Raw genomic sequence first — 23,390 nt, 5'->3', positions numbered from 1 at the left:
AGAAAGAAAGAAACGCCTCAGCGACCCATTGTGCTAAAAGTCTACACATCTATTCTAGCACCCGTTAATGTAACGGGCTTAAATACTAGTACTTTATAAGGGGGTTATGGTGAGATATACTTCTGACACTTTTATATGAAGTTCACAGCAATGCCCTCTAAGGCAACTGCACTGTTAGCATGTCTGTGTGGCCAGTCCATTGCAATGCTAGCCCTTCCTATGTCCAAATGGTCTGGATTTGAACTTTTTGAACTTGGATGCTTTTGTGGTCAAAAATGGCCCAAAAAGCTAGGCATCCTAAGGTTGGGTGTCCTGATGGCCGAGACGTCCAAATAGGTGATTTCCCCCAAAATATCTGGACGTTTAGCAATTTTGAAAAAGGTTGTTTTTGGCATCCGAATTTTGGACGCCCTTCTCAGAATGTCTAAAGTCAGACTTAGATGCACTATTGAAAATGGCCTTCCACGTGTCTAAGTGTTTTGAAAATGAGCCCCTCAGGTACTCACATGATAGAATGAGGGGAAATATGAATAGCTTTGGTTATTCCCCAAACTAAGAGTGTTCTCCTGTTGTAGTCGGAGAAAGAAGCTTTCATTTTGCTTTGATTATTGATGTAGATCCAGAGAACAAAAATACCCACAGGCACAACTGATTATTGCTCTCATATGTTCTTTTGAACAGATAGATAGTATTAAAAACCAGAGATAAAACATAATACAGTATTAAACTCCTTCAGTCACAATGATTTAGCTTGTTTACTTTCTCCGTTTTTAAATATATTCCACTCAATATTCAGAGCTAGTTAATCAGCCAGAAATAGATCCTGGCTGGCTAAATAGCACAAAACCGTCTAAGTGCTAATTTTCAGCGCAAGATGACCACTGAAAAGTGGTTATTGGCAAATGGATAGCCAACTATCTATGAAAATCAGATCACTGGCTGGCTAATTTGAATGGCCAAATTAAGCTGCTCAAATGGCTGGTCTTCATTGGCTCCCGGTTTATTTTAGAATTCAATTTAAGTGCGCGTGTATTTCTTTTAAAGTTCTACATAATATCTTTAATCCTCTTATTCCTTTATTTTGGAACATTTACTGATTCTCCTTTGCAAGAGGTATCCAACAATTTAAACTCCCCCTTCCTTCTAAAAAAGAGATTAAAGGAGTCAAGATCTTCAGTCAATCTTAAGAACATAAGAACATAAGAAGTTGCCTCCACTGGGTCAGACCAGAGGTCCATCCTGCCCAGCGGTCCGCTCCCGCGGCGGCCCATCAGGTCCGCGACCTGTGAAGTGGTTACTGACCACTTCTATAACCTACCTCAAGTTCTATCTGTACCCCTCTATCCCCTTATCCTCCAGGAACCTATCCAAACCTTCCTTGAACCCCTGTACAGAGTTCTGGCTTATCACCTCCTCCGGAAGCTTGTTCCATGTGTCCACCACCCTCTGGGTAAAAAAGAACTTCCTAGCATTTGTTCTAAACCTGTCCCTTTCAATTTCTCCGAGTGACCCCTAGTGCTTGTGGCTCCCCACAGTTTGAAGAATCTGTCCTTATTCACTTTCTCTATGCCCTTTAGGATTTTGAAGGTTTCTATCATGTCCCCTCTAAGTCTCCTCTTTGGTCTTTAAATTCTCCCTACTGGAATGATCTCCCCCTTTTTTTAAGGAGTTCCAGTTCATTTCAATTTTTCTGTAAATCTTTAAAAACTACTCTATTTGCCAAACATTTTGAAAATTAATTCTTTTGAAATTTTGCTATTATCTTCTATTTATCATTTGTAAATCATTCCCTGTTTATTTAATTGCTGTAAACCGAGTCGAGCCTTCTCAGAATGATGACTCGGTATACAAAGTTAAGCTTTAGTTTAGTTTAGCTGGCTAGCGCTGGAAATTGACATGGCTGGCTAAGTTTTAGAGGCCAAAGATAGACTGGATATTCAACGTCAGTCACTGGAAATGGCCTGGCATTTTTTTTTTAAAATCTTTATTGATTTTCAAACTTTGACAGTGCAATACAATTAAACATAAAATACTGCATAAAACACACTATTAACTACACAAGTAATACATAAAACAATCATTTTCTCTCATCCTCCTCCCAATTATTAATACAATAAGACATATGATGTGATTACAGTATTATAATTAAGTAATTTAAATTCTCAAAATACATTTCCCTCCCTGGATGTGTAAGGAAATCTAAGAAAAGGAAAGATATATGACCCTTATTGCGAGGTAACAAATGCAGTCAATGGACTCCACACTTTATTAAATGAATTACTAGACCTCAAACGTTCCGCATTCGTTCTCTCATATTTATTACCTCTGGATAGCTGGGTAAAAGTCTACACCTAAGCTAAGAAACATTACTTTATACTATTGACCTAAAAGGAAAACAAGTTAATTTAAATATATGATTTACATATGTTTTAAACAAAATTTCATCAAAGCTGTATAGCAATAACAGCACTTTATATATTTAGACAAAATAAAAAATTAAATAATTAAACAAAAATTTTCATAAAATTATGAAATAGACAATTGGATTGATGATAGTCTGCATTAAGGTTATTCACCAAGACTAGTTCTGATGGTAATATCCGCAGACACTTGATTTCCATAGTCTATATATGAAGTAAAATTTTTCAATTTGGCAATAGCTTGATAATTACTCTTGAACATTGAAACTTACTTATGTGGGAATTAGTAGGTAAACGAGGGACCTGGCCATACCCCCTCACTTATATCTCCCACTCATACTGTTGTTAACACTGAGTTTTAGATTTAACATATGTAGGTGTTGATATTTTGCTTAAATGTATTTGTAGCTCTAGTATGGGTTTCTAAGTTGAATAAAAGGGGAATGGGAAGAAAGGGAAAACTTTTTTTTAAAAAGGGAAAAGGGGGGGGGGGATAGAGACATTCAAGTCTAGCTCCAATGTTTATTTAAAATTTGTTCTACTGAAAGATATGACTGAATGATATTGTGGCATGGGGAGAGATGTAGAAGTATGGAAAATGAGAAGGAAAAGATATGAATATGAGAGAGAATGCATGTGGATTAAAACCAAATGAGGAGACAGAGTAGAAACTGAAGCTTGAATGGAAGAGGTGGAGATTAGAATTTATAAGGTGATGATACATTTTTGAAATGCTGTCCTGAGATGTGAAATTTCTGTGCTGCAATTTCGTGGTTTGCTCGCCCAATGCTTTTGGACGCTGAATATATTATTGTATTTTGTTTTGCTGAATATATTATTGTATATTTGTATTACGTTTATTGTTTAGTCAGCAGTGTCGTAACTTTTTGTTTATTAGATTTTTTGATTATAGACCTCAATATGTTATTTTTACTAATGCAAATTTTTATCATACATCTTGAATATGGCTTTAACTTGTCTCACACTTAGGGCTTCTTTTACAAAGCCGCGCTAGGGCCTTAATGCGCGGAATAGTGCGTGCTAAATTTCCTCAGGCGCTAGCCGCTACCGCCTCCTTTTGAGCAGGCGGTAGATTTCCGGCTAGCACACGCTAATCCGGTGTGTGCGATAAAACCGCTAGCACAGCTTTGTAAAAGGAGCCCTTAATGTTAAAGGTTTAAACAACTTGATTAAAAGAAGGAAGATTCTGGATTACCATATTTTCACGCATATATGCGCGCGTTATACACGATTTTACAAACCGAGTATAACCATGCGCGTTATATGTGTGAGCGTGTTATACAAATTTTTTTTTTCTCATTGCGATCCAGCATCCCCCCTGTGAACCGGCATCCTCCCCCCCCCACTCGTGTCACCCCCCTCCCCTGCGATCCTACATCCCCTCCGCACCGCAAAGACATCGCTTACCCGATTGGGCACCGGCACCAGCATCAATGCACAGGACGTGCCAGTGCCAGTGCCCGAAGATCCTCCCTCGCCTGGGCTGGGCTGGGCTGGGCAGTGTGAGGGAGATCCTCCCTCTTCCCTGTGCTGGGCTGGTCTGGGCTTTGAGCATTTGCGCATGCTCAAAGCCTTCTGGTCTCGCTCTCTCCGAGATTCTGAATCTGATAATCTCGGAGAGAGTGAGACCAGAAGGCTTTGAGCATGTGCAAATGCTCAAAGCCCAGACCAGCCCAGCACAGGGAAGAGGGAGGATCTCCCTTGCACCGCCCAGCCCAGCCCAGTCCAGCCCAGGCGAGGGAGGATCTTCGGGCACTGGCACTGGCACGTCCTGTGCATTTGTGCTGGTGTCGGTGCCCAATCGGGTAAGCGATGTCTTTGCGGTGCTGGGGGGGATGCAGGATCGCGGGGGAGGGGGGTTGACGCGAGCGGGGGGGGGGGAGGATGCCGGTTCACAGGCCAGAAGAGGGAGTAAGCGGGGGTGGCGAGAGGAGGTTATAGCAGCATGCGCGGTATACGCGTGTGCGTGCTATATAGATTTTTTTTAACAGCAATGCTTTGTTCTCGCGCGCTATACGCGTATGCGTGTTATACACGTATGCACGTTATATGCGTGAAAATACGGTATATATCTAAATTCCATTCAGATATAGTGCTTTTACAGGAAACATATTTGTCATCTGTCAAATCTATTAAGCTTAAATCAAAATGGTCATTACCAATCTATTTTTCCCCAGCTGATGGCATTAAGAACGGGGTTGCTATGTTAATACATGACCATCCAGATATAACAGTTTTATCTCATCACAATGACTTAAATGGTAGATGGATTAAAGTTGACCTGCTTAGCAAAGAAAAGGCAATTTCAGTTTTAAATATTTATGGCTCTAATAGTGATGTTCCCATCTCCTATGACGACATTGCTAATGCACTATTAGTGGACAGTGAGTCGTCATTAATTATAGGAGGTGACTTAAATACTATTTTGGATCCAACCTTGGATAGAAAATCTCACTGTTCATTTAAGAAAAATCGATCTTGGTAAAAGTTACAAGATTTACTAGGACAATTCAATTTGATTGATCCTTGGAGAACTACCCATTCTGCTGAGAAGGAATTTATTTTTCACTCTATTCCACATGCAACATTTTCCAGAATTTATTTATTTTTAATTAGCAAATCAACATCTTATGTTAATTTTGCAGAAATTAAAGAGATTTCTATGTCTGATCATGCTTTAGTAATATTACAGTTTAAAAGTCTGTGTAAAATTCAGACAAAAGGACCTTGGAGATTTAATGCTTCTTTACTCCTTAAGGAAGATTTTGTTGCTAAAGTGAAGGATGCAATTCTTTTTTGGATTAAACAGGCCTTCTGATTCTCCTTGGTATTTTATTTGGGACTCTTTCAAGGCCTATATTAGAGGGATTATCATATCTTATTCTGCATTCTTGAATAAAGAAAGCATTAAATGTTTAGATAATATGGAAATTCTTATTAAAGACTTAGAGAAACAGTACCAGGAAAATTCAAGTAACGTGGAGATTTTGAATAGATTACATAAGGAAACTTATTCTTACAATCTTGCTCTAGCTAAGAAAGCTAGTAGGCAAATATTTATGCATCATGAAGCTTATTATGCAAATAATAATAGATGTGGACATCAACTGGCACAATACCTAAAAGCTAAGAAGACCACTACTTATGTCCATGCTCTATACAGGGTAGTCAGGGAGTAGTGATTAAATTGGACTCTGAAATAGTGCATTGCTTCCTGAAATTTTATCAATTATTATGCACCTCTGAGATGAGTGAGAATACTGATCCATCTACCTTTTTTAAAAAATCTAGAGCATGTAACTTTATCATATAGTTTCTGTGCAATGCTATCTAATGATATAAATAGTAAAGAAGTTTATGAAGAATTGAGTAGCATGGCCAAATATAAATCTCCTGGACCTGATGGTATAACCTTAGAATTTTATTTGGCATTTAAGGACTTGATAATACCTCATTTGGTAGACTATTATTCATATCTATTTAACACTGGGATAATTACAGGTACGTTCACTAAAGCTAATATTATCATGATACCAAAACTGGGAAAAGATAGTCTTCATGTTCAAAATTATAGACCCATATCCCTCATTAACGTAAATGCTAAAATATACGCTAACGTGTTAGTAAACAGATTATAGAAAATATTGCCCATTTTAATTCATATGGACCAGAATGGCTTTATGTATAGAAGATTTTCACTAATATAATATTATGTGCATCTAAGACTGATACTCAGCGATTATTAGTGATGAGTCTTGATGCTGAGAAAGTGGAATTGATATTCATTTTCAAGGTATTGAGATGGTTTGGCTTCCCTGAAAAATTTATCACGATGATTAAAATTTTATATACTGCGTCAGTCACAAAGATATGTATAAACAAGTGGAGGGGCATAATTAAAAGAAACCTCTAAGTCCATTTTGGTCTAAGTTGCAAGTCGCCCAAAGTTGGACACGGGAAAAGGTCCATTTTTGAAAAATACGTCCAGCATATTTTCTTTTTTGAAAATCATCCAGCTGTATGTCCAGCCATCTGATCGCCCAGACCACTAAGTCATCCATCTTTATACCCCATTTTCATCCAAAAATTTGTCCAAGTCACAAACGCCTAGAAAAAGACCTTTTGGGCATGGGAGGGGCCAGAAAAGTGATGGACTGGACACCCAGACATGGCACCAGAGTAGTGGGGTACCTTACAGGGCACTGTTGTGAACTTCATAAAAAGGGTCCCACATATCTCACTACAGCTCCCTTATAGGTCATGGTGAGCCCCCCCAAATCACCTACAGAATCTTAGACCTACCTATCTACCATCCCAATAGCCCTTATAGCTGCAGGAGCCACTTATATGGCAGTACAAAAGGGTTTGGTTTTTTTTTGGAGGGTGCACATTTTTCACCATGAATGCAGTGATTAGAGTGGCTTATGGGCCTGGGTCCTCCTCTCCATGGTTCACTAACCCACCCCCAAGACCACGTAAGCCACCTCTTTGCAGCTCTACTAGGCTTTCCTATGCCAGGCTGCCAGATGCTGATGTTCTGGAGGCAGATATGTAAAGTTGTTATTATGATTTGTATAGGGTGGGGGGGGGGAGGGCAGTGATGACTGGGGCAGTGTGTGGGGGTCTGTACTTTGTGTCTGCAGTGCTTATCTGGTCACTTTGGATACCTTTTGTGGACTTAGACCTGGTTTTACATGGCGTAAGTCACAACATCCAAGTTCCATCTTGGCAGTGTTGTAAAACTTTCAGTTATACATGCAGTACGACTTAGTCTAGAATGGCCTATGTCCTGCCCAAATCCCATCCTCGACACTCCTCCTGACACACCCCTTTTAGCTCTGGTTATTCAACAGCACTGTGAAGGCGTAGGTCGTTTTTAAATACGACTAAAACCCGGTTCGATTATCTGCACTTGGCCGACTTGTCTTTTAGATCATCCAAGTGCCGATTTAAGCCAGTTTTTAGATGTTTTTCTGTTTCGATTATGAGCCCCTAAGATGTCAGATCCCATTTATCTGGCTCGTGGTACAAGGCAAGGATGTCTTCTTTTACCATTGCTGTTTAATTTGACCTTGGAACCCTTATTGATAGCAATACATAGTAATTCTAATATCAAAGGAGTACCATGTGGAGTGCATGAAATTAAACTATTGGCGTATGCTGATGATATATTATTATATACTACTCTGGATTTGATACAGCATATTTTGAAGACTATGGGCTCCTTTTACGAAGGTGTGCTAGCGTTTTTATTGCACGCACCGGATTAGCGCATGCTATAGCATATGCTAGCCAAAAATCTACCACCTGCTCAAAAGGAGGCGGTAGCAGCTAGTGCACGGGGCAATTTAGCACATGCTATTCCACGCGTTAAGGCCCTAGCGCACCTTCGTAAAAGGAGCCCTATAAGTTGAATGCTACAAAAACTGAAGTTATGCCTTCAAATTGTCTAGATGTAGAACATTTGATTAGAGATGGGATTTCTTTTTTCTTTTTTTAATTTAGAAGATTTTAAATTTCAGATTACAAGCATTTCACTACTTGATGCAGATCCAAAAAGTATATATACAGTACAGTAATAAGAGATCAAGAAAAGAAATTAAACTTCCAATCTTGGAAGAAAATAAAATTTATAATTAGGGTAACGACAATGGACAAGCTAGTCTACAGCTGTATGGAAGGTCAATTATCATTGTCACGGTTACCAACTTTTCCTTTGACTCTACAAATTCTACCAGTTGCTTAGGCTCAAAAAACAGAAAATTCTTATTACGGAAGGATACATAACATTTGCAGGAAATTTAAGGAGAAACGTAGCTTGAGAGCAAGAACTCTTGGTCTCAGGGCCAAGAAATCCTTCCTAAGTCTTTGAATTTTCTGAGCTAAATCTGGAACTATTCATACATTAGAGCCTAAGAACTGATCATTAAGATGCCGAAAATACAATCGTAGAATAAATTCCTTATCACTTTCTAGGGCCAGTGTGAGAAACATGGTTCTATCCATCACCAGCTCAAATAAATTTTCCAGATATGAAGATAAATTCTTTTCCAACACTTTTTCTTCAGGAATATCTATTGGAGTCGATTCACCTTGAGGTCTCTTAATATTTAAATAGTAAGCTCTCACAATTGGAGGTATATTTCTGGTGGGATGGCTAAGACCTCTCGAAAATATTTTCTAGTCATCTCAGCAGGAGATATGATGGGATACTTTGGAAAATTTTTAAAAGTCTTAAGTTATTTTTCCTTAATTGATTTTCAAAATTCCCATCTTATGTGCAGTATACATTTGGTCTTTAACCATTTCCACCTCCACTTTTTAAAATCTCTTTTAACTTTTCCTCATGTTTCTTCAACTTCTCATTCAAATTGGATAGCAATACCCCCTATTGCTCCACCCTAGGAAAGACAGTTCCATAATCAACCTTAAGAGCAGATAAAGTCAATTTAAGGTTGAAATCCATGATTGATATGGCCTGCCATAGTGCTTCCATATCCACTTTTTCTAGTTTCTTCAACTCCCCATAACTGATGTCAACTTCCCCCAAAGCACCTCTCACCTCTTCCTTTGTGGTGCTTGGAGCTCGTTGGTCAAATTTGACCTCACCTTCTTCCTTCGAGTTCGGTGTAGCCATCCTTCCTGTGCTGAGATCTATCCTTCCTTCCGGGGACGACAGAGTAGCGACAGCTCCCTGCACTGATTTACTTCGGGATGGGGGATAAACCAGTCGCTGTTCTGGGATCAACAAGACCCGGCTCAGTCCCGCGCCAAGATTGCTCGAGGATTCCGGGCTCTCCTTCAAGGTAGGTCGGGTGTCCTCACTCAAATGATGAAAGGCGCTCGTTAAAGTTGTCTGTACAAGGCGCTGAGGGATTCCACTTGCCAGAGGGTTAGAGCGGGGGGGGGGGGGGTTCCTTTCCTCTTTCCCTTGCTGGAAACCAGGAAAGATTCAATTCAGACTTCGCCGACAACAAAACGAGCAGCGCGACTCGCTCAGGCGTCTGTCCTCAACACCATTTTGATCTGAATCTCTCCTTCTAAAGAGTTGGAATTTCAATGGTCACCTGGGAATTTACTTTGGACCAATGGTAGAAGAAACAATGTTATATAATATTACATACATGTTTGATCACATAAATAAGGTGACAACATGTTGATCGCCTTGTAGGCTATCATGGTGGGGAAGAATGAACACAATTAAGATGATGATTGTACCTGTAATTATAACCTTGGTATGCTGCCTATTTTATTAGAATGATCCATATATCATAAGACAGAAAGTTTACTTACAAAGTTTCTATGGAACAATAAACCTCTTAAGATAAGTAAAAAAAACCTAAAGTGTAATAAGGATTGGGGAGGAGTCAACTTTCCTAGTTTTTACAAATATCATTTGGCCTTTATATTCCGACAGAGTTCAAAGTGGATATTAACAGAATTACAAACATTATTGCCTGCTTGGATCAAGTATGAAGAAGTAACATTCAAGACACCATTATGGATGATACCATTTACAGCAATTCAGGAGGAGCTGGGTAAAAACCTATTGATCACTGCCACTAAATCTGCCTTTTAAGAATTAGAAAAAACTGTCAATCTTCATGGAATGAAACATCCTGGGCTTCAATATGGAATCCAATATATAAAATACAAGGGTCAATTGTCGATTGGAAAATTTGGAAAGGAGCAGGTATTTGGCAAGTTAGGCATGTTAATATATCAACAGGAGTGGATGCCATTTTCTGATCTCATAGAAAAATATAGGCTACCTAAACAACAATACTATAGGTGGATCCAGCTTTTACACTGTGTATTAAAGCAACTCACCCTCAAATTAATATGCAAGAGGGACAACTGGACTGTATATCACTTTGTTCTACTCTATCAAACTGTAAAAGTGCTGCTGCTCAGTGGTACAAACGTTTGAAGTTAAATGTATGTAAGACACCTAAGGGGATATAGGGAACTTGGGAATTTGATCTAAAGAAAGTTTAATGCAATCTTCCTTCTTCTTAGTGCACAAGGCGTTATGGACCCCGATTAAGTTATCAAAAATAGATACTTCATGGTCATGTAAGGATACATCTGGAAAAATGGAACCAACAGTATGGTTTTCAAATGTCCTTCGGTGGAGTAAAGTTTGGTCAACAATTTCAACCTTGCTCTTTATATCAGAACCATTAACTTACCCAATAATTTTATGTGTGTGCGTAGGGGGGTGTGTGTGTTAAATTCTACATTAAATTCTTATAAAATGCAGTAATTGAAAAACTTAGAGCTCCTTTTACTAAGGTGAGCTAGTGGTTTTAACACACGCTTAGTGTGTGCTACAATGCCGCACACGCTAAATGCTAACACCTCCATAAAGCTTGCGTTAATATTTTTTGTTTAGCGTGTGGTTTGCGTGCGCTAATCTTGAGCGTGCGCTAAAAATGCTACGCCCCTTAGTAAAAGGAGCCCTTAATGATAACAATAAAAACAATTTTATGTAATTGGAAGGATTTTTCTAATTGGAATATAATATGTGTTGGAACATGTTATGTTTATATAGTAAAAATGAAAAAATGTATGCAATTAAGGGGTCCTTTTATTAAGGTGCGCTAACCGATTTAACGCACACTAAGAGCCTGTTTTACAAAGCCACGCTAGCGGCTGCTGCGCGGTAATGGCCCCGAAGCCCATAGAGCTTTAAAGGGCTTCGGGGCTGTTGCCGCACGGCAGCCGCTAGCGCGGCTTTGTAAAACAGGCCCTAAATGTTAAGGCATCCATTATATTCCTATGGGCAGCTTAGCATTCAGTGCACGCTAAATTGGTTAGCGCACCTTATTAAAAGGACCCCTAAGTATGGTAATTTGAGGAAATTTAGGAAAGTATGGGATTGCTTGCTTAATTTTAATGATTAATGCTATTATATTCAGTTTGGATTATATGTTACGACACACTATGACATTTCTTTTTCTAATATTGCGTTAATATTTTTCTTGTTTGTGATGTTTTCTTTAAAATTTCAATAAAATATTTATGAGAAAAAAAAAGAATGAAGGCAATGGCGCCAGTGAGGTTACAAGTTTCTTTTTTTACTTTTACTAAGGCGCGCTGGCTGATTTAGCGCGTGCTAACCCCCTCTCCTACGAAACTGTGCTAGCAGTTTCTAGTGCGGGGAGCCGCGCTGAATGGGGGCCGCGCTGCTCCCGACGCTCATAGGAACTCAATGAGTGTCAGGAGCAGCGCGGGCAATTCAGCGCGGCTCTGCGCTAAAAACCGCTAGCGTAGTTTCGTAGAAGAGGCGATAAATGCTAACGCGTCCATAGAATATAATGGGAGCGTTAGCATTTAGCGTGTGCTAACATTTAGCGCATGCTAAATCGGCTAGTGCACTTTAGTAAAAGACCCCAACAGTAATGTATTACAGAAGAAAAATTGGTAAAGAGACATCTCTCTTTTAATATGCAAATAATATGCTCTCACTCAAATATAGAATAAAGTTTAAGGTATTGACTCATATTTAAGGGTATGTGGATGGGAACATTGCCTTATCTGTCCTCATTCACTATTCCTTATCCACCTATTTGAATTCTCCATTCCTTAAATCAGTGTTTTTCAACCTTTTTTGGGCAAAGGCACACTTGTTTCATGAAAAAAATCACGAGGCACACCACCATTAGAAAATGTTAAAAAATTTAACTCTCTGCCTATATTGACTATATATAAAGTAATTCTCTTGAATAGGAATCAAATAAACACAAAGAAAGTATTTTATAATTACTTTATTACGAAATAAAAATTATAAAATACTTTATTCAGTGCGAAACCTGGGCCTGTTTGGCTGAACACAAAGCTGATATTCTGGCTGGAATCGAAGAAAGACACACACGTAGCTCTTCGTCAACAGCTCTCAGTCTCTCTCTGTATTTGGTTTTTATAGCATACAAAAATAGACAAATATACCCTCCATCCTTTTTATTAAACCACAATAGCAGTTTTTAGCGCAGGGAGCTGCGCTGAATGTCCAGCGCTGCTCTTGACGCTCATAGGCTCCCTGTGCTAAAAACCACTATTGCGGTTTAGTAAAAGGTGACCATATTGTAAAATATAGACAGCAGATATAAATTCAGAACTGTGCATAGTAAGTGAAGGGAAGTTTTCATCTCTGGGAATTTACCCAGTTAACTATTAAGTTATTTGGGCAAATTCCTTTGAAAACTGTGGTGATACTGCCTCCACTTTGCTAAATTTAAAATAAAATCATTTTTCCTACCTTGTCTGGTGATTTCTGGTTGCACTTTCTTCTTCTGACTGTGCATCCAATCTTTCTTCCCTTCTATCAGCCTGTATGCTTTCTCTCCTCCACACCTCATTTCCTCCCCCAACTTTTTCTTCCTCTCTCCCTGACCTTTCTTTCTTTTTTTCTGTTTCTCTTCTTTCCTTCTGTTTCCCTGCCTGCCCCCTTTCTTTCTTTCTCCCTGCCGTTCCCCAAGCCACTGCCGCTGCCATCGGGGAACAGGACCCACCAATGGATAACAGGCCCCAAAGCCGACGCCGACGCATGCTCTCCCTGACGTCTATTCTGCAACCGGAGAGGAAGTTCCGCCCAGCCAGGCAGCGATTGGCTGGCCCGAACTTCCTCTCCGCCTGCAGAATTGACGTCGGGGAGAAGACTTATCGGCTCGATAGATTAGATCGCCAAGACAAAGTGAGTCCTGGGTGATCGACTCACTTTGCCTTGGCGAGCTACTGGCGCCCCTGCCTCGGGCCCCCTGTCAGCTCCGGGCCCGGCGGCCCTGCGGCACACCAGGCAACATCTCGCGGCACACTAGTGTGCCGCGGAACAGCGGTTGAAAAACACTGCCTTAAATGACCATTGGCTAGTTCTTCTCAGACCAGTGATTGCTCGGAAGGCGGGCTGTTCTGAGCACATATATAAAGAAGAAACGTAACCATAGTAACGAAAATGCATTCACGTGACTTATATTCAAAGCACAAAGAGGCAAGGTAACCATACTGATAACATACTAATAACGTGGTGATGTGGTGAACGTGCGCGTGACTTCCGCCATGTGCCATTGTGAGGCGCGCTGAATTGTCATTGCGCTGAGTTGTCCCTGCGCTCAATTATCTTGCGCGCTGTTATCCTTGCGCTCAATTGTCTTGCGCTCACTTGTCTTGGCGCTTTTGTCCGCACACTTTTGTCTTGCGCGTATTTGACCTGCCACCGATTGCTCAGTTAGTCCTATAAATATGCAATAAGCAACTGGATTCTAACAACTCAGTTTTTGATTAGCTTTCAAAGGGCTACCTTATAAAGATAATTGTAAAAAATGCATTGTTAGTCCAATAAAAAGGTATCTTATCTCCTTTATGTTTTGTTTTATTTCTATAGATTACCTTCATAGCCCCGGCAAATCATAGTATCATTTGAGTATTTTAAAGCTGCAGTAAACATCTGGTTTTAAACAGGCTTAAAGAATCACAAATGGTTGATATGGCCCTGAACATTTGTCCTGGAAATACTAGAATCATTGTCTAGACTTTGTCGAAATGGTGTATAATTAATATTGTTTCTTTCTGTTTTACTACAGTAGATGTGTGGCTATTTGGTTGGATCTTTTCTATTTTGAAATTGGGAGGTCTTTTCCTTTTTTGACTAGCCTAGACACCCTTTAACTTGCCCATCAGATAAACTAGTATAGAAAATACAATTAAACTATAAACTAGGCCAATAATCTTTTATAGATAAAAAGGTAAAAATTTTACACAGCAGGAGAATGTCATAACAAAAGAGTTTGTTATCTTGACCCATTGTACAATGCTAAATAAACACGACATGTACTAAGAAATGTTGACTTTTTTCATACAGTATTTCCATATAGTTCCTGTTCAGGGAGTATAATGCCTTCCAAATTTATAAAATATACCCCGCATTCTCTGTTTTCCTTTTAGAATACATTGTAGTTATCTCTTAAATTTATTTTAATGAATACAGGCTTATCGTTTTCTTACCTCACTCCAGTTCCCTGTTATCCAGTAAGCTGATCTGGTTATGTTATTAGATAGAACTGGCGGACTATCATACTCCATTGAGTTTAATGAAATATTGTGAGAATGGCGCGTGTGACTTCTTGGGCTAACTTCAGCAATATGAGCCTCTGAGTCCTGGAGTTCAGTCATTTTATCAGTCCCAGGTGGTGTCACATAGCTGTAGTTTAGTAATTTGCTGTCCTTTTCTAGCAAGGTAGGTTGTTTGGTAACAGACATTTCTGTAACTTCAGCTTGTGGTTCTGTGACTTGCATATTAATAATCTGAGGATTTCCTGTTGTATTTGAAGAAAGTAATCCTCCTGCAGGTGTGGTAGACGAAAACAAAGATTGATCTTGGGGAAATGTAGGTAACATAGTGGTGTCGTTTTTACTAGTAAAGGATCTCTCCTTATATTCTGTAGTGCTGGACTTGACTGCATTTGTACTTTTGATAGTGGGGTAAGTATCTGTTGAACCATTGGTATTCTCATTATCGATTTCCATATCTGAGTCTTCAGTGAAATAACCATAGCTTAGGGTTACTTCCAATGTTCTTTGATTCCTGGTAAATGTAACATTTGGAACACTTGTTGATACGTCCATGGCAAATGTAATATTTGGATCATTTGTTGATACGTCCATGGCAAATGTAATATTTGGATCATTTGTTGATACGTCCATGGCAAATGTAATATTTGCATCACTTGTTGATACGTCCACGGCAAATGTAATATTTGGATCACTTGTTGATACGTCCACGGCAAATGTAGCATTTGGATCACTTGTTGGTATGTCCGTAAGGTGCAGGTCTGTCGTATTTCCTGATTCTAAGTTAAAAGCAGTTTTGTTTCCATTGGGTGCTGTAATATTTTTCTCTGTTGTGGTGTTTCCAATCAAGACAACATTAAACTTGTCATCAGTATTTAAATAGGGAGAGTTAGTCTGTAATGTCCTCTCTTTTTGGTCATCTTTTCCAGGTGGTTGTAGAGAGCTGAAGCTTGTGAATGAGTAAGCCGTTGTGATCAAAGATTCCGGCAGCTTTGTTGTGGCCAGTACTTCCGGGTTGATTTTTGGCATACGTGTTCTGCCAAATGGTCCTCTTTTGGGGACTGGTACATCTTTCCGAGGAACTGGTTTTCCTCTTTTAGTTTCTATTTGAGGAGGCACTGATTTTGTCCTGAACGGGCACTGCTGGAGACCACATAGAGCTTTGCTATTAGGCCTTTTTGAGCTATCACATGGCTCCGTCTTGCTTTTGGTACATGTGACATTGCGGCTCCGTAACCCACCACCACATGTGACTGTGCACTGTAAAATAAATAGAAACAATTCAGTCTAATTTCAATGTGCAACTTCTCATTGCAATTGCAGACCTGATAAAGCAGAATTTCATCTCACAGACATTTATTCAAATAGTGATGTTTCAGTGTGATTAACTTTAATGCTAACCTAATGATGTGAAAGTACAGAAAATTTAATGTTTTATATCTAAAAACTATCAAGGCACTCGGAGACCAACTTAACAATGACAAACATTCTCATTTCATTTAAAAAAATTTGTTTATTGAAATTTTTGAAAAAAACAAAAGGAAAGAAGGAAATTGTACATTAAACATGATACATATACACTAACAGCCACATTTTGCAATCATCTGAGGGGCTGATATAGAAATGTGGAGTAAAAAAGTGAAATACTGCTTGATTTGGGCAGTTTATTTAGATTTATTACCTACCTTTCTGGAAAAGAAGTCATACCTTATTATTATTAGCTTTGCATAAAATGAAATAGGTAAATGAATGCAAAAAATGGCAACATTTTTCCATGATTCACTGGAATATATGAAATAAAACAAGACAAGTAATGCATGGTACAATATTTGTCCCAAGTGTAACATTTAAGTGAAGAGTTTCAATCAAGTCTATGTGTTAAGTACTTACTACTGGCACTTTTTCTGCTCTGTGCTAAGATTGCCCAAAGGTTTCTGTGATGGAATGGGTAGTATAGTGAAGAGCACTCCCTCACTGATGGTGCAGTTCAGCCACCCTACAGCAGGTGGCACTAGCATGCCGAGTCTGCAAATGTGAGAGAGGCAGAGCTCAGACCAAGCTGAAGTTAAGCACCCTGAGTCAGTGTAGACTAGTGCTGCCCGATTCACAATTTGAATCGATTCACCGATTCACTTCGGGTGAATTGATTCGAATCGATTCAAAACAAAAATCGATTCGCTTACTGACCCTCCCCCCTCAAGCAGGGGCGGCAGTGCTGCTTCTTGCTGGCCAGCCTCTGCTTTAGAGGGCGAGGGGGGAGGGTCAGTTGGGAAGTGCTGGTTTCCGGCTTCTCCCCTAGCCTCCCGCGCATCCAGGGCCGGATTAAAGGGTGGGCCCGATACGCTGCTACGATAAGTGCAAGTGGCAGTGGTGTTTCTGTGTTGCTGCTGTTGGTGTTTGCCTGTTTGCGACCCACCCGCTGGCTCCATTTAATTCCGCTCGCTGCCGCAACTCCAAAAGAGCCAGGCAGTGCAGCAATTGCACGTTGCCGGCCCATAAGCCTTCTCTCCGTCAGAACTGATGTCGGGGGAAGGCTTATGGACCGGCAGGTGCAATCGCTGCACGTGCCTGGCCTTTTTGGAGTTGCGGCAGCAGCAGGGGGGGGGGTGTTAAATGGATTCAGCTAGCAGCGGCTGCGGGCAGCGGGTGAGTGGCGAGAGGCGGAATCTGTGGCAGGTCAGCTTGAGGGAAGGCAGGCAGGCTTCGGGGGGAGGAAGGAAGGCCATGACTGTACCCACAGCAGCACAGCATTTCTTCTGCTGCCATCAGACTGCTGCACGATTTAAAAAAAATAAAAAAGAGAGAGATTAAGTGTAGGCAGCCTGAGACGAGAGCTGAGGGGAAGGAGGCAAGGAGTGGAAAAAGTACTGAATGAAGGATGGGAATGAGAAAGGAGACAGGGAAAGAAATATAGGGTTGGAAAGAGGATAAAGAGTATTTGGAGAGAGGAATGAAGTGAGCAGAGAAAAAGGTCTGATGGGAGAAAGGGAAAGAAAGAGAACAGTGAAGAGGAGAAGTAGAGAAGCAAGAAGGGGAAAACAAGTAAATAAGAAAATGGGTACATGCGGGCAGGGCATGGTGGGATAGCCTGTGCATGGGGGTGCAGGCCTACAAGGGGGGGGACATACCTTCAGGGATGGTGGCACAGGCCTTAACGGGGGGCAGGCAGGCCTTCAGGGGTGGGGGGCAGGCCTTCAGTGGGGGCCCTGGTGTAGAATTACACGGAGGGAGGGGGGTTCAAAGAGACGTGCATATGCCAGACTTGGGGGGAAAGAAATAATGGGTCTAAAAACAGAGGAGAAGGAGAGAGATGGTGGACAATGGGATTTAGGGAGGGAAGGAACAGAAAGAGAGAGAAGTTGGACACAAGGGATGGTGTGGAGGGGAGATAGAGATACTGGATAGGAGGGTAGTTGGGAAAAGAAAGGGAGAGATGGTGGACCCTGGGGTGGTCGGGAAGGAGGGAGAGATGCTGGATGAAAGAGTAGTTGAGAAAAGGTGGATCTGTGGATGGAGACAAAAAAAAGGAAAGATGCCAGACCTCCGGGGGAGGGAAGGGAAACGGAAGGGGAGGACAGAGATGGCAGATGGATGGTTAGCTCGGAGAAAGACGAAAGAAGGAGACCCTGGCAACCAAGTTATCAGAAGACAACCAGAGCCTGGGACACACAAGATTTGAATAATGACCAGACAACAAAAGGTAGAAAAACTAATTTTATTTTCTGTTTTGTGATTACAATATGTCATATTTGAAATGTGTATCTTGCCAGAGCTGGTGATAGACCGCAAACGTGAGCTAGAATTTAACAGAGAGAGGAAAAGTCTTTTTTGTTTGTTTATTTTATTTACACTACAGCGCCAGTGTGGTTAGGAGAAGGCAAAGGGGGTGAACAGGCTATAAAATAAACCCAAAATATAAGATAATACCACTTATGAAGAAGCTGCAACCACCAAAACTTATTTTCCCAAACTTTTCTTCCCAACTTTTTCACAGAACTTTTTTTCTTCCAAAATAATTCACTCAGGAAAAGGCCTCAGAATAGGAGCCCACGCTCAGTCCTATCACAGACTAATCTAATCTAATCTAAACCTTAAGTTTATATACCGCTTCATCTCCATGAGAATGGAGCTCGACACGGTTTACAAGAACTTAAAATAGTGGGTAGAGAAGAAGAAAAAGGATTACATGAACTTATGTGTAGAAGGGGGAAGAGAAAGGGGGGGAAGGATAGAGCTACAATTTGCTGAAAAGCCAGGTTTTCAGTTGTTTGCGGAATAACTGAAGGGAGCTCAGGTTCCGCAGCGGGGTGGTGAGGTCGTTCCAAAGACCTGTGATTTTGAAGAGAAGGGATTTTCCCAGTTTGCCTGAATAGAGGATGCTGCGTGGAGAGGGGAAGGCTAATTTAAGCCTTTGGGCAGTTCTGGAGGAGTCGGGACTGGAGGAGTTGAAAGACAGTGGGATAAGAGGAGGCAGGATTCCATGAATGATCTTGAAAGCCAGGCAGAAACATTTGAAATGGATTCTGGAGATTATTGGGAGCCAATGAAGTTTGGCAAGGAGTGGTGAGGCATGGTCAGACTTAACTTTCAGCGTGGTTTTTATTTGCTCCGTAGCCTAGTTGCTAGTTTTTTCAGACTAAGGAAGTGTTGCATCCATTGCTATAAAAAAGCAGTTATCTTAAATATTTAAAACTATTTATAAAAATTATTTAAAAAGTATGTAAAGATATTTATTATAAAAATTATTTGAACTATTTATTATAAAAAGTATTTACTCTCAGGTTTTTTGGCCAATGATTGGAGCTACGGAGCAAATAAAAACCACGCTGAAAGTTAAGTCTGTGATAGGACTGAGCATGGGCTCCTATTCTGAGGCCTTTTCCTGAGTGAATTATTTTGGAAGAAAAAAAGTTCTGTGAAAAAGTTGGGAAGAAAAGTTTGGGAAAATAAGTTTTGGTGGTTGCAGCTTCTTCATAAGTGGTATTATCTTATATTTTTGGTAGAATATTTCTTGAGCCACTTTGGGTGATAATTTTTGAGTTATTTATAAAATAAATCCACCAGGATGTTTGGAAAAAAACACCCAATTGGGCAGAAAAATCCAATTGAATCGAAAAATCGATTCAATGGGCTGAATCAAATCGAATCAAAATTTTTTTTCCTGAATTAGGCAGCACTAGTGTAGACCAAGGGTCTCAAACTCAAACCCTTTGCAGGGCCACATTTTGAATTTGTAGATCCTTGGAGGGCCGCAGAAGCAATAGTTAATGTCTTATTAAAGAAATGACAACTTTGCAAGAGGTTAAACTTGTTAAAGTTTATAAATCTTTCCTTAATTGCTTCTGATAATTTCAGCTATACACAGCTGAAAGCAGTGCAACATGCAGAAAGTAAAGCTTAGATAGTTTTTCACTTTCTGCATGTTGCACTGCTTTCAGCTATGTATAGCTAAAATTATCAGAAGCAATTAAGGAAAGATTTATAAACTATAAAGCGTTTATCTCATTCAAAATTCTGATTTAGATTCTAAAGTATCAACTACAAGAGACAAGATTTTGGTGTAGTCCTCTAGGCTTTTTTGTAGAGGGGAGAATCAATATCTGACTTGTGCCTGGAAAACTTGTGCCTTAAGGGCCTGATTCTCCAAAGTGCATCCCGATTTTAGGCAGCTGTAGGCGTCCTACAGCTGTCTAATCAGCCAATCGGGATGCACGTTTAAAAAAAAAAAAAAATGCTCCCCAGGCTGTAACCTCACGCAAGCGCTTTTTTGCATTTGTACGTGATTGTCCTCTCCACTCTACCTCACAATCGCGTACAGATACAGGAAAGCGCTTGTGTGAGGTTACAGCAGTGAGACGGGCAACGTTCCAGAACAATGGTAACATACCGAGGGCCTCAAAATAGTACCTGGTGGGTCACATGTGGCCCATGGGCCGCGAGTTTGAGACCACTGGTGTAGACTGAGAAAAGTTCTGAGTGTAGGGGCTTCCAGGAGAGAGGTTCCGAGGGAAGAGGACTCCATTCTAAGCTGAGATATAGTACCAGAGGAGGGGACCAGGGAAATGGTGTGGTTCAAGCTTAAGGGTCGAAAATCTGTGTGGGAAGACTGAAGGTAGGAGACAACCTTGAATTATATTCAGAAAGTACTAACTCTTGATGTACATCTAGACTCTAGAGCAGTGGTTCCCAATAGAGAATGACACGGGGAAAAAATCTGTCCCCGTCACCGGCCCACCATCCTCTGCACCGCCCCGTCACCGCCGTTCCCTTCACCGCCCCGTCACCGCCACTGCCATCCCATTCACCGCCCCGTCCCCGTCCCCGCTGCATCCATATAAGCCTTAGTACTGTAATATTTAGCTTATTCCTTTCTTATAAATCAAAGTTCCTGCTGCTGAACTAGAGAAAGAGATGTTCAGCTGGCAGGGCTTTGTTTATAAATTTTTATCAACACAACTAATATACTATTTTATCCTAAAGCAAAAAATAAATAAATAAATATAATTTTTTTTTCTACCTTTGTTGTCTGGTTTCTGCTTTCCACATCTTCTCATTGAATTCCTTCCATCCACTGTGTGTCTTCTCTCTGCGTCTTCCATTTGCTGTTACTGTGCCTCTCCCTTAACCCCCCCCCCCAATTGGTCTAGCACCCATCTTCTTCCCTCCGCTCCCGCATAGTCTGGCATCTGTCTTCTTCCCACTCTGTCTTCCACATTTCCCTTGGGGGTCTGTTCCTCTCCACCCTCCTTCAATGTCTGTTCTATTCCCCTATCTGTTCTATTCCCCTATCTTCCTCTTCCATACCAGTGTGTCTCTTCTTTTCAACCCCATCTAGCTTTTTTCCCTCTTTCTTCCCCCTCCCCTGCTTCTAGCATCTGGCTCACCTGCCTGTCCTTCCCTTTCTTTCCTGCTGTGGGTTTTTCTTTCCGTCTTCATCCCCTTGGCCCTTTCACTCCCTCCTTCCAATTTGAGCCGGGAACACTAGCGATCGCACGGTCCCCGCAGCCACTACCTGCCTGCCCAATCGATTCTAGTGTTTAGCCAGCTCTCTCCCTTCTCCTCACCTTAGTTTGTAGAATTTCTTTTTCGGCGACCCGCACGCTATCAGAGAGCCGCGCACCCACTGCTGCTCAGTGTTCAATCTTCTGCTCTGCTGCAACTTCCTGTTTCCGGTTATGTAAGTTTCTTAAAGTATATTATTTGTATTTTTTAATGACATGTTTTGGTTGCATGAATTTATTTTTATTCATATGCATGTTATTTATGATCTAATGCATTTTTTGGTGTTTTTAATGTGTTTTTCACGTATGTATATTTTTAGACTCCTGAGGCAGGCCAGTTTGGCCGAAACATGTACATGTTGAGTCATTGAGGTATTGGATGAATAAAGCCATTTGAATCATTGGATGAATCAAAGGACTTTTTACAACAGCTTTTGTTCACCAGTCGTTTTAGGACAATTCCACTCCTTATTTTGTCTATTTGTGTTTGTGGTTTTGTTTCCCCTGTTCCTTTGCTGCTCTAAGCACTACACCATATTGGGCTAGGCTAGGAGCTAGCCTTAGAGCAGGGATCTCAAAGTCCCTCCTTGAGGGCCGCAATCCAATCGGGTTTTCAGAATTTCCCTAATGAATATGCATTGAAAGCAGTGCATGCACATAGATCTCTTGCATATTCTTTGAGGAAATCCTGAAAACCCGACTGGATTGCGGCCCTCAAGGATGGACTTTGAGATCCCTGCCTTAGAGGGAGAGTGTTGACAGTGAAGCGTGATGAACCAGAGGGAACTAGAGACTGGGCTTGTGCTGGACTAAAGCCTCTGAGGTAATGTAGGTGCACATGTTGAGTCATAACAATGAAGTCTTTTTCAGTTTTCTTGCAAACCCTGCACGCATGACTGTGTTTGTGACAGATCCAAGCCATTTGACTAATCTCCCTTCGTGAATTGGTCGGCCTGCTGCGGATCAGCCACGGATCGGGCACGGAGAGGCAGGTTAGTGAATCTAGCCCTTTAATAGCATTTTTATGACTAACTGCAAATATTTAATAGGAGATAACTGCTATCTCCTGTTGAATATTTGTGGTTAGCATCTACCACTAAACTGGCTTTGTTGCTTGATTTATTTGACTAAGTACAGATATTCAGCACCAGACCAGATAAGACTAGACATTAAAGGCTAGATTCACTAAGCTGCCTGATCATGCCCGATCCCTGGCCGATCCACAGCAGGCCAACGAGTTCACCAAGGGTCGTCATGCAAATGGGGGCAATTGGAGGAACGCCCCCCACCAACCACACGGATCGCTAGTGAGTGATCCTGAAGCATGCGCAGACCATCTTCTATGTCTGTAGATTGTTTGCGCATGCTTACAGAGCTGCAAGCTGCTTTTTTTTTCTTCTTTTTTTCCTTTTTTAATTCTTCACGAGCCTTTGGTTTTAACCCGCGGGTTAAAACTATGGGCTTGCACTGCGGGGGAAGGGCAGGAGAGTTGGGGCGGGAAGACAGATTCAGGGTGCAGGGTGGTGAGTTGGGGCAGAGAGCAGTGCAACGAGAGGAGAGTCGGGGCTGAAAGGCAGGAGAAGTCCGGGCTGAACAGCAGGAGAAGTCGGGGCTGAAAGGCAGGAGAAGTCCAGGCGGCAAAGCAGGAGAAGTCATGAGCAACTGGTCCCCACCAGTTGCTTTTTTTTTGATCGGCCAGCCCAGTCGGTGTTCCTGCAAAAGTTTAGTGAATCGCAACCTTCCTGCTTTGCATGCCGTTTCTCCTCATTTTCCCTCATTTGCATGCGTGGATCGGAATCGGATTGGCCACGAGGTTAGTGAATCGGGTTGGGGGTCGAAAAGGGGTTGCAAACCAATCAGTACACGATTGGTAAGCTTT

At 41.1% G+C, this 23,390-nt stretch overlaps 1 protein-coding gene across 3 annotated transcripts in view; it reads right to left on the bottom strand.

Annotated features, from left to right (window-relative positions):
• Positions 1-23,390, bottom strand: part of ADAMTS12 (ADAM metallopeptidase with thrombospondin type 1 motif 12) — a 521,425-nt gene that overhangs the window by 134,020 nt on the left and 364,015 nt on the right. For all 3 annotated transcript variants that reach the window (XM_033933191.1, XM_033933202.1, XM_033933212.1), the window contains one exon: positions 14,445-15,770. In XM_033933191.1, coding sequence (XP_033789082.1) covers positions 14,445-15,770 — 1,326 coding nt within the window. The remainder of the gene's footprint in view (positions 1-14,444; positions 15,771-23,390) is intronic.

The sequence above is a fragment of the Geotrypetes seraphini genome, chromosome 1 (genome assembly GCF_902459505.1).
Source record: "Geotrypetes seraphini chromosome 1, aGeoSer1.1, whole genome shotgun sequence".
Lineage (NCBI taxonomy): Eukaryota > Metazoa > Chordata > Amphibia > Gymnophiona > Dermophiidae > Geotrypetes > Geotrypetes seraphini.
This window is presented reverse-complemented; position numbering and strand designations above follow the sequence as displayed.